The 11,213-nt window shown below is 33.8% G+C and overlaps 1 protein-coding gene across 1 annotated transcript in view; it reads left to right on the top strand.

Moving 5' to 3' along the window:
• Positions 1 to 9,432, top strand: part of LOC119839609 — a 92,662-nt gene extending 83,230 nt beyond the window's left edge. The window contains exons 4-7 of the mRNA XM_038365997.1: positions 5,408 to 5,627; positions 6,186 to 6,360; positions 7,673 to 7,809; positions 9,183 to 9,432. Of these exons, the coding sequence (XP_038221925.1) occupies positions 5,408 to 5,627; positions 6,186 to 6,360; positions 7,673 to 7,809; positions 9,183 to 9,382 (732 nt within the window). The 3' untranslated portion in view covers positions 9,383 to 9,432. The remainder of the gene's footprint in view (positions 1 to 5,407; positions 5,628 to 6,185; positions 6,361 to 7,672; positions 7,810 to 9,182) is intronic.
• The last annotated feature ends 1,781 nt before the right edge of the window (positions 9,433 to 11,213 follow it).

Below are 11,213 nucleotides of genomic sequence, written 5' to 3'. Positions count from 1 at the left end.
CATTTCATCGCAATCGATTCAGTAGTTTTGGCGTGAAAGAGCAACAAACACTCACACATCCTTACAAACTTTCGCATTTATAATATTAGTTTAGTAGGAAGTAATATTTAGTACGTTTCAAATCAATTAAATACAATTTGAATAAATTATTCATAACAAATGAAATAATAAATACAGATTATAAAGCAATGTTATAAATGCGAAAGTGTTTTTGTTCGTTTGTATTTGATTCAGGTCGTAACGGAGCGATGTTGTGGTATGAGTTTTGGGTCTAAAAATAGTTAGGACACCATATAGTCACTGATATAGGCTATTTCTAATTAATTTTCTTTCACTACACCAGCACAAATCATGTGTACTAACACTATTGAGAATAAATACTATTGAGCTAAATGTTTTTTCTTAACGATTAAACCTATGATAATATCTATTTATATCTATTTTTACCATGATAATTATGTTGTAAAAACAATAATTTTTGGAAAATTATTCATCAGGCAACATAGTATTTTAATAGTTATTTAGTTTTTTCGTAAAATCAATTGTTTCGTAAAATCAATGGTTGTTTGGTAAAATCGTATTATTTATAAGCATAATACGTACGCATGTGTGCGTGCGTGCCTGTATACTTACAGTACCGGCCGATGGTCAGCCAAGACCGTTGATTGGAGAATGTCACGCTGATTATATGTGTGCGTTCGTCATTGTAACTCTTATAGCAATTTCTCCTTAAAGGAAATTTTCAACAACTCAACTTCCCTCAGGGTAACTAATTCAGCGGTCATTGTTAAAACTGCACGTGAATCCCTTACGACCAATTACAAAGGACTTCGTGAACTTTGCTTTCTCTGATAAGATGTTATTTAAGACAATACGTTTCCGTAACGAACTGAATTATTCCGCGTATTTATTGTGGAGCAAGAGAAAATGGCTGCCAACCTTTTACGGCGCAACGTCCATTTTTTATAGCTGAAATTACTTGTGGAAGTTTTTATGCTGACTCACGGTTGGTGTACGGGAAGTGTGGACTGCTGTGTTCTGCACGAGGGTTAGCAAATATGTTTATTATTTAGAAACAGATGTTCGGATGGTTATGACTTATGAACTATGGAATGAATACCCATTAATTATACAGTTTGAACGGGAAGCTTGATTTTTGGTACATCGAGCAGAATCCTACTAATATTATAAATGCGAAAGTTTGTAAGGATGTATGTGTGTTTGTCGCTCTCTCACGCAAAAACTACTGAACCAATTGCAATGAAATTTGGTATGTAAACAGCTGGACAACTGGAATAACATATAGGCAACTTTTTATCCCGATATTCGTACGGAATAATTTACGCGGGTGAGACCGCGGGGCGCAGCTAGTAATACATATTATTTCTTTCCACAATTAATAAAGTAAATCTGTTTATGGTATTTTCAATGGTTGATCTTTAGTTTCATAAATATCGTCTCAACGTTTAATAATTATGACAGATGAAGATATAAAATATCTTTTGACTGGCATTCCAACAAGGGCCTACCGAAAAAGCGCTACGCATTACGCGCAGCACACGCTGAGTTACCCTTTTTTAGCACCACATTGATTAGATATAAGACCACCTTTTTTTTTGCTTTTCGATTTCACGATTTTCTTTATGTGGTGTTAAATAAACATTCTCTCTTCTTTCTAAAGTTTATAACAATATAAATAGATATAAAATTCTCGCTACGTTTATAAACAGCAAATTACTTTAATAGCCATATATTTTAACTAAAATATATCTATTCGTATTCCGTAATACACAATAATAATAATACTTAGTCTCATTGAGAACAGCAAAACAAACTAAAGACACGACAAAGCACAAACTTCTTATTATTATGAATCTCATTTGCTCTCGCTCTTTACAGAAACTTCCATGAATTCGCAACTGTAATGACACTTCAATTTGTTGGGACTGTCTACTTCCACGGTTTTAAATTTATGAAATTTACAATGCACATAATTGTCACCAGCTATTTTAAAAACTTATTGTTTGATGCGGGATTCTCGGATGCTTTTATATTTATTGAATATTAGTTTTCTGGCATTGGCTTCGCTTGAGTAGTCGAAGTAATAGATAGACAGTTAAAAACTATCCTATATCCTTTCTATCTTTATCTCAAACTATCTTTGTGCAAAGTTTCATCAAAATCAGTTCAGAAGTTTAAGTGTGATATTAGTAGGGAAGAAAAATTTTCTTTACAATTCGAATTTACTATTTCAGTAGTACTATTTTACCGCAGACAAACTTATCGGAAAGCTTTTAAAAAAAAAAATTAAAAAATCACCATCTTGGTACTTTTGTTAGCGCAAGACTGCGGAAAGATCTTACAAAGGAAGTATTAAACTAATAAGCTCTTGAAAAAGTAATAAGTATAGTAATATCCTCTAACGTCCATAAATTTCCAATGGTAGATGGCAAAATGTTTCTACGAAAACTCCAGTTCATAACGTATCGTATCCGTTATAAAAAAAACATGTATCTTACATCACGCTGCAAAATATTAACAACTAAAGTAATGTAGTACTTGAGTCAGTGTTGAGCAACCAGAGTTCTTGCCGGCTCTTCTCTGTAGACAGCTTTCCGAACCGGTGGTAAATGATATAATTATGTTATGACAAATGTGCTTCTATAAGATGTCTAATTGACAATGTTGAGCTTGAGTTTGAGTAAGAACAAATTCGAATCGTCACAGCGATCTATCATTAAATCTCAAAACTCATACCGGCTCGTGAAGCGAAACAAACCATTTTCATGTAGCGAACGGAACTCAACATTTGTAGTGGCTGGAGAGGTTTTTAACTAGGGAAGTTAAGCTGTAACAGTGGTAGTCGAAACAAAAACTTTACGCTTTATTTTCATTATGGCGGATATTGTATCTTCCGTTGTCGGTTGGAGGATTTTTCGAAAGCCCTTCAAACAAAACGTTGGATGATTTTTGCTACTGGATTTCTAATTTTTTAAGTACAGTTGTTGATGAGAGCTATGAAGCTATCTAATTTTCAATTTCGTATGTTAATAGGTAATAATTTTATTACAACTCAGGTTGAATTTTGTGTTTCGAGAAGACAGACTTCTGAAACACAGCGATAAAATAGGAGTCAAGGGTCCATATTTTATGTATTTTATGCCTTGTTTAATAAATCAATTGTTTTTTTATAGTCTTTTAAATGTTAAGAGATTTAAAACTCAATTAATTGTCCCATATAAACAAAACTTAACATATAAATTGCAACGTAAGTGTCTACTACGGTATGTATATATATATATATATATATAAATCTGATTAGTCAACCATATCTCTTTATGGAGAATGGAGTAGATGCATTTCGAATCTCTTCTACAATCGCGGTATATAAATGTACTTATATATTGTTTTGTCATGTCATATTTAGCCTTTTTTGTTAAAGCATAATAAAGAGGTAATGAGGCTAGAAAATTAAAAGGTTAGAGGCGTTGTGGTCGGGCTAGCCACGCCGCTCATATTTAAAAAGAATATACATTTGTCACCTGTATGGCGTAAAAAATAGCGCAATATATATTACATAGATAATAATATTAGATACATTGCTTGCAATGAGTAGACATGATCCTGTACTAAGCGAGCGATTGCGCGTTGTAGTGCGCTCATTGCGAGAGTCACGACTAAATATTTGGAGTAAAGGGGCGACACGCGTTCTAGTAAAATTGTTTCTGTTTTATTCTAAAGACTGCTGTATTACTGAGGAATAGATAAAAGAATTCCTGATTTTAAACAACTAGCTCTGCCCCGCGGGTTCACCTGTGAATTTAACTTGGCCAAAAGCTCTATAAGATTGATAATTGGATAAAGAATCCCATAAGTGACTCTGACTTTCGCACATGAAATAGTAATAATAAAATAGCTTCGCCCGTAAGTCCCGGCGTATCATAGAAATTAAATAAATAAATAAAGATAAAATAGAGTTATTTTGAACCTCAAATAAACTTAAGACACCAACTTAGACAGATTATTATGTAGGTACATTAAGTTTTATTGTTTAAAGGCTACAGAACTAAACCATCATATACGTAGTATTTTCTTGTGTTTGATTTCACGCGAGTATTATACACTTAGATATTAAAGACTTTTTAACGGATTTTAAACGCGATTTATTATATCATTTAACCCGACATTTCGAACACTTTGCAGCAACTGTGGTCACGTGTCTCCCCCTCGCAAGTCTTTAATTTCTAGAATATCAAACGGTGAAATGATGTTTGAAATTGTTCAGCAATTTCTGAGATTAGCGCGTTCAAAAATTCACCTTCATATAATTATAGTATAGTTAATATTACATTAAGGTACTTATCAAAATATGTTTTTCATTAAACTTTCCAACAATTGATACCTTTAGCTCATGCCAATGCCATGTTATATAAATCGATTATGCTTCGTCACGAAGTGGCCCCGTTTGCGAGATGAATATTTTAGTAATTTTCTTGTTCTTGATATATATTATCTCTTTAAAATATATTTAAACTCATACACTATGCTAATTGAAATAAGATACAGAATTCAATGAAGTAATTACAATATTGGATGGTATTGTGTTGTGATTGATTTATTAGTGCATACATAACTGCATTCCGCCTCCTTGGTACAGTGGTTAACGCGTGAGCGTAGAACCGAGGGGTCCTGGGTTCAATTCCCGGTGGGGACGCACAAAAAAAAAATGTCTCGGTCTGGCAGGACACAAAAGGCTGATCACCTACTTGTCCATAAAGAAAATCGATCAGTGAAACAGATGTATATCATCGGCCCCATACCCCAGTAGGGGACACGGGACTTCACTTTTTTTACATAACTGCATTATTGATGTATTCTAATGTTCTAAGTAAATATTTTAGTAATCTTAATATATAAAACGCAATGGTGACTGAATGACTGATCTATTACACAGTCTAAATTAGACCGATCGGGCTGAAATTTGTCAATCAAAGAGGCTTTATGATGTATGCATCCACTAAATAAAGATTTTGATAAATTATACTCGCGAGGATAAGATGATGAAAGTTTGTACCCTGAAAATTTATTTATTATTATTTAACTCTTTATTGTACAAACGAAAACATAAATGGAAACAATTACACAACAACAATATAGTACAATCGGCGGCCTTATCACTGTGGAGTGATCTCTACCAGGCAACCGCGGGAGGAAGGTAAAAGAAGCGAAATATTAATAAAATTTAGTTTAAATCACGCGGACGAAGCTGTGGACAACAGCTAGTAAAAAAAAGAGCAGAAAAATAACAATAAAACGGTTATTTAAATTACACCTTTTCAATCCGACACCTCAGAGTATTCGCTATTTTCAATGTATATCTTCATATATAACGTCTACCAATCACCAGGTATCCTGGGTCAGGCGGCGAGGAAGAGAGGAAATACCCGAGCTCCTGACCGTCGGCGCTGTTACGTATGCAGCCGACGATCGAGTGACGGTGGCCAAGCGCTACCCGGGCAACTGGAAGCTGCTGGTCAGGGAGGTGAAACCGGAGGACGAGGGGGTGTATGAGTGCCAGATATCGACGCATCCGCCTAGAGTCAGCAGGATATATCTGCATGTAAATAGTAAGTGTATTCAACGTATCCAATCCACTTTAGTGTTTGAAAAAATGTTAAAGAGTCGAGGTTGTATAGCTTTGTTTTATAATATTGAGGTTATGATTTGTCTGTGATGGCTGTTTACCCCTAAATTTGCTGAATCAAATTGGACGAGACTTGGTAGGTACATAAAGGACAAATAAAAGTTTTTACATGACAGTTTTTGCTGGTTTACATTATGCTATTAGTAGTAATAAAATCCCACTCATTAATTCATCATACAGATATATTTTAAATCTCAAATCCCTAGATCTCAACCTATAGTATTTAATGAGTTTCTTGCCGGCTCTTCTCCATAGAAACTGCTGTCCGGTATAATATAGTAAATAATGACATTTTTAAAGTGCTTCTAGAAAAAGACAAATGGAATGAATAAATGTTTCTAACATCTAAAACAACTGAACTAAACGGCTCACTAGCGATAAATACATAACATACAATCGACATGTACGGGATATATTTAAAACCACGTAAATAAGGTCATAAAACAAACTGTCCTCTAAAACTTATACTACAATGCAACAGCGCCTCAAGTCTGGGTGGTAGACGAAGCTGGTGCTCCTCTCCTAGAAAAGTTCTACGAAGCGGAGTCAACCCTGGCTCTCGTCTGCAGAGCGCGGTACGTGGAGACGCCTGCAATACTCACATGGTTACATGAGGGCAAGGCCCTTAACTCTGACACATCAAGAGGTGGAATCAGGTAAGTATTGTGATTATTAATTTTGATAGTGGTACACATTAGCTGAAATAAATGGTCCTTGAGAGGAGTATAAGTTTTACGAAACGACTGTACACAGTCAAAGTGTTGGTCAAATATCTTTATTTATGACTAGCTGCGCCCCGCGGTAGCACCCGCGTAAGTTCGTATCCCGTTGGAATATCGGGATAAAAATTTGCCTATATGTTATTCCAGTGGTCCAGCTTTCTGCGTACCAAGTTTCATTGCAATCAGGTCAGTGGTTTTTACGTGAAAGAGCAACAAACACACACACACACACACACACACACATCCTTACAAACTTTCGCATTTATAATATTAGTAGGATAGTAGGATTTGAGAGAAGTATCTGGTATGGTACGATTGGCCTAATGCAAATAAATTAATTGTCGTGTGGATTTGTTTATCTTAAAACATTATTCATTAAAGAATTCCATTGTTTTTCAAAGCAAAAGAGGAGCTACTCATACTTTCTTGCAGTCTTCAAAGTAGAAGGCATGTTTCAACGTCTATGTGGATAATATATTGAATTATAAGACAATTAAAGAATATGAAACCTCCACGAACTGTAACTAATTTTGCTTTATTAACAACTGATCGCAGCATGAGTTTGCTAAACTATACAGAACAATTACCGCCGTGTCCAGAACCCGTGTATTAATTTACTTATGAGTTAGTTTCCTGCTTTATCATAACTACTTTCTCGAACAAACACTTGAAACATTTGCCGAGCATTTTCGCTACGTTTAATAAAGAGTTATATTTAGTCTTAATAGAAAATTTAAGCAGTAATACGTCTTTTATGTCGGAATTTAACTTTAAGAAAGTTATTAAGGCAAAACGAAACAGGCTTATAATAACGTCCCTTGAGAAATCAAGCGTTAATGCTCTCGCAAAATAAATTGTTAATATTTTCAGTCAATTCACGAATTCATTTACAAATGATTTTGTGTAATGATTCCAAAGTGTATCTTTATAGCTCCAGGGAGCGAGATTACCGTAATCCGTTATTTAAATAAGAATAATTACGGCTATAATCGTGTTTAATTACAGTTGTAATATATCATTAAACATTCATGATTTAATAGCGGTTTATACTGGTCGTTTGAATACATTTTAACAATTATTGTGACTACTTTTCACTAACAATTGATGTGTCTCTTAAATTTAAAGAACTTTGAATGATAAGTAAACAATTTTCAATTAAATTAACATTTGATAATGATTATGCAAGATTTTCATATTTGTTTTACTGCTATATGTCAAGCGTCCACTACCATAAACATATTTACAGTGTAAAAACGGAGCAAGTGCCAGGCGGAGCAGATAGCGTGCTTCGGCTAGCACGGGTGAATAGCAGCGACGCCGGTAACTACACGTGCGCCGTGCGCGGGGCCAAGCCACACACTGTGGCTGTGCACGTCTTGAACGGTAATAATGTGTTACTACCCTCATGTTAACAAAAGTTTAATGAACTATGAATCTGAATTTTTAAGACGCATTTGTGGGTAGTAATTCTGGGAATTGTAAATAAATAAAATATATGATTTTCATCTTACAATAATTACGTTTAATTCTTAAGATAGGTTACGATATATAAGGAACAAATAAAACGCACTTTCGTTGTTAAAGCTAGTAGCGATCTGTCCCGTGTAGGTTTCGCGAACATCTGTAACGACCAGCGCGGGCGAAGTGGGAGAGCACGAAGAACCGGTTGTGTGGCTGGTCGGCTGGTCGCCACACATTATTATATTATTAAGACGATTAAAGAATATCTGAATTATGTTCATTAGTTTCAAGTGTGTTTTGTTTATGTGAGTCTTTTAGATTCGATTTTGACTCACTTTAAAAGGACAGATTGTTTTAAATTTTGTACACTTCAAGGATAGCTGATAATACAATTATTTCATGAGTTTGTCCTCTGATGCTGATTGGAATGGACAGGATTAAATAATTTCTTTATGAATATTGTATAAGAGCACGAGACGATTTAGTGGATTATATCATTAAAGCGTATATTTTAGGATTTTTTAAGATATTTATTTGAAATAGAAAACAACGATATATTATAAAATATAATTGCTACAATCTCAGACTAAAATATTGTAATTACTGTCATAAATTTATAATTAATTCTATATCATTCCACGAACCATACGTTCCTGTATGAGTATACCATAATGTTATTTTTTCCTCAAATACACCCATATAACAAATGGTATGACAACGCTTCATCCATTTTTTATTAAAAATATAAGCCGCATCAACTCGACGAGTATATTACAAAAAATCAATTTACAAAAACACGGCATAAAGAAAATGAACAAGGGATTGTTTGAATTGAGGGTAGTTTAAGCTAAAAGGTTCCGCTTTGCTATAATAATGCCATTTACTGAGGCAATTGCTAACTTCTTGTCGGAAATGGACTGGCCTGTCTTTTATATAGCTATTTTTATGGGGCCTGGATTTTGCCAGAAAATCTAGTGTTTTGTTGTTTTATTTTTTTATATATTTCGCAGTTCCTTTTATTGTTCGAGTAACAACATCATTAGTAAACATAAAAGAAATCATGAAAATAAAGCATTGCTGTATATATTGTTCATAAAATAAATAAGTGATTGTAAAAAAAAAGGAGACCACTTATTAGACATTATTGGTCTAACTCTATAAGAAAAACTTTATTTAACAAGTTATAATGCCGTCATAATTAACTGTTTTAATGTGAAATAGTGTATACTGTTGAAAATAAATAATACATCATACTATCATCATATACCATCATAAAAACTGCGTATTTGTTTCAGAGAGCCTAGCTGAGCTGCACGCCAATGCAGGAACCCACACACCGCAAAAAATCACTGTTATATCGTTATTAATTATAACAGTTATATTATCACAGTCAACGTTTTGCACGGTGGTTGTTATTTTAGCAACTCTAGTACATAATATTAGGGTCCAAGGCCTTCTAAGCGAACGATTTATGGGGCTCAAATTTCCCACGTGATAGTTATATTGTAAATAGTTTGGTTTTAAACATTATACATAGATACTTGGAAATAAAATTTCACTATAGTCGTGGTGTTTTATTTATAAATATAATGGAACCTTTTTGGGATATTTTTCAAACTCAAACATTTATTCTTTTACCTAGACTTTCTTGAGAAGTGCTTTTGAATGGTTAAAATACATAATTTTACACCGGTCCGGAAAGCACATCTACTGCCGGTACAAGAAACTCTGTAGTTACTTTTTTAAATCATGTCTACTTTACATTTAAATTTTACATATTATATTCATCATAATAATAAAACCAAAGAACTGTCCGGCGATTCTCTAGCGACAACATTCTTTTTGCTTTTATATAATATCGGGCAACCGAACTGATAGATCGCCTGATGCTAAGCAACCACTGCCCATGAACTTCAGCAGATAGATAGATGTCTAAACGTGTTGCAAACTTATATGAAATAGGGGTTAAATAATCGATGTCGGGAATATAGAAAGACTGAATAAAACGCTTACGGAACAAGACATATCTACGAAAAATACATACGTTAATTGCTTTTTGGAGACAGCTGTCTCAATGATAAACAATACCAGACACTATTGGAATATCTAAAATATGTTCATCTAAGGCTAAGTTATGTAATAGTAAAATAGGTAGGTAACTATATCAATTTTGTATTGCGGACAAACAAAATTTTGTTATATTTTCAGAAGGGTTCAAAGTCCGCCTTTTTGGTACAATTATCGAAGTACACTTTGGAGGGAAATAAAAAAAAATCTTTACGAAAAAAACTATTTGCTTATGGTGAAGAATTTGTCAAAAGAAACACGAGTACTCTTAGGTCAAATTATAATTCTTTGACCTTTAATAAAATGTTTATGTGGTTAAAATGGAATACCGTATTACATCTAATGATATAAAGGCAATATTATAATATTCACCAAAAGTAAGGTAACAACTACGAAAAAATGTAATTGAGTTCTGAACCTCCTTCTTTTAGGTAGAATATTCCCCAGTCTAAAATACAAGTACAAAAATAACAAATAGGCAACAATTTCATGGATTTAAAAGCCTGAATCTGGGTACGATCGTGCTGGATTATCCTTAAAGTCTAATGATGGAATGTGGAGTAATCTGTAATCTGTACTTGCTTGTTTATTTATTGTAAAAATTTAAGTAACTTTTATAAATAGGAATGATTGTTTGTATATCCATTGCGATAACTCAAAAAATATTCCAACGTATTAAACTATTTATTATTTACCCATTTAACGCTGTGGTCTTACTTACTTACTATAGTGGCGCAGTGACCCATAGTGAGTATTGGCCTCCGACAATAAGAGCCTCCATTTGATCCTCATGATAATGTTCTAAATAAAACATTTTTTCTTGTTCATGCTGTGATGTGTGCAGTAATATCTACCAGGCAACCACGGGGAGAGAGGTAAAAAAAGCAAATCAAAATCTTTATCCACACTTTATAAACATTTTGTATGAGACTTCTATTCTTGAACTAAATCCTTACAACTATGAACACTAGTCGTCTAAAGTTGGCCGAGCCTGTATAGTAATTGTATATATAATATACCACCTACCCCGCGGTTTAAGTCCGTATCCCGCAGGAGAATCGGGATAAAAAGCCATGTGCCATATGCCAAGCCATTGTCTATATGTTTTTTTCAGTTGTCCAGCTATCTACATACCAAATTTCATTGTAATCGGTTCAAAAGTTTTTGCGTGAAAGAGCAACAAACACACACACATCCTTACAAACTTTCGCATTTATAATATTAGTAGGATTATGAATTGAATACATTTTTTTTATTTA

Source organism: Zerene cesonia, chromosome 4 (assembly GCF_012273895.1).
Source record: "Zerene cesonia ecotype Mississippi chromosome 4, Zerene_cesonia_1.1, whole genome shotgun sequence".
In the NCBI taxonomy this organism is placed as follows: domain Eukaryota; kingdom Metazoa; phylum Arthropoda; class Insecta; order Lepidoptera; family Pieridae; genus Zerene; species Zerene cesonia.
The sequence above is the reverse complement of the archived record's forward strand: the minus strand, read 5'-3'. Positions and strand labels throughout refer to the sequence as shown.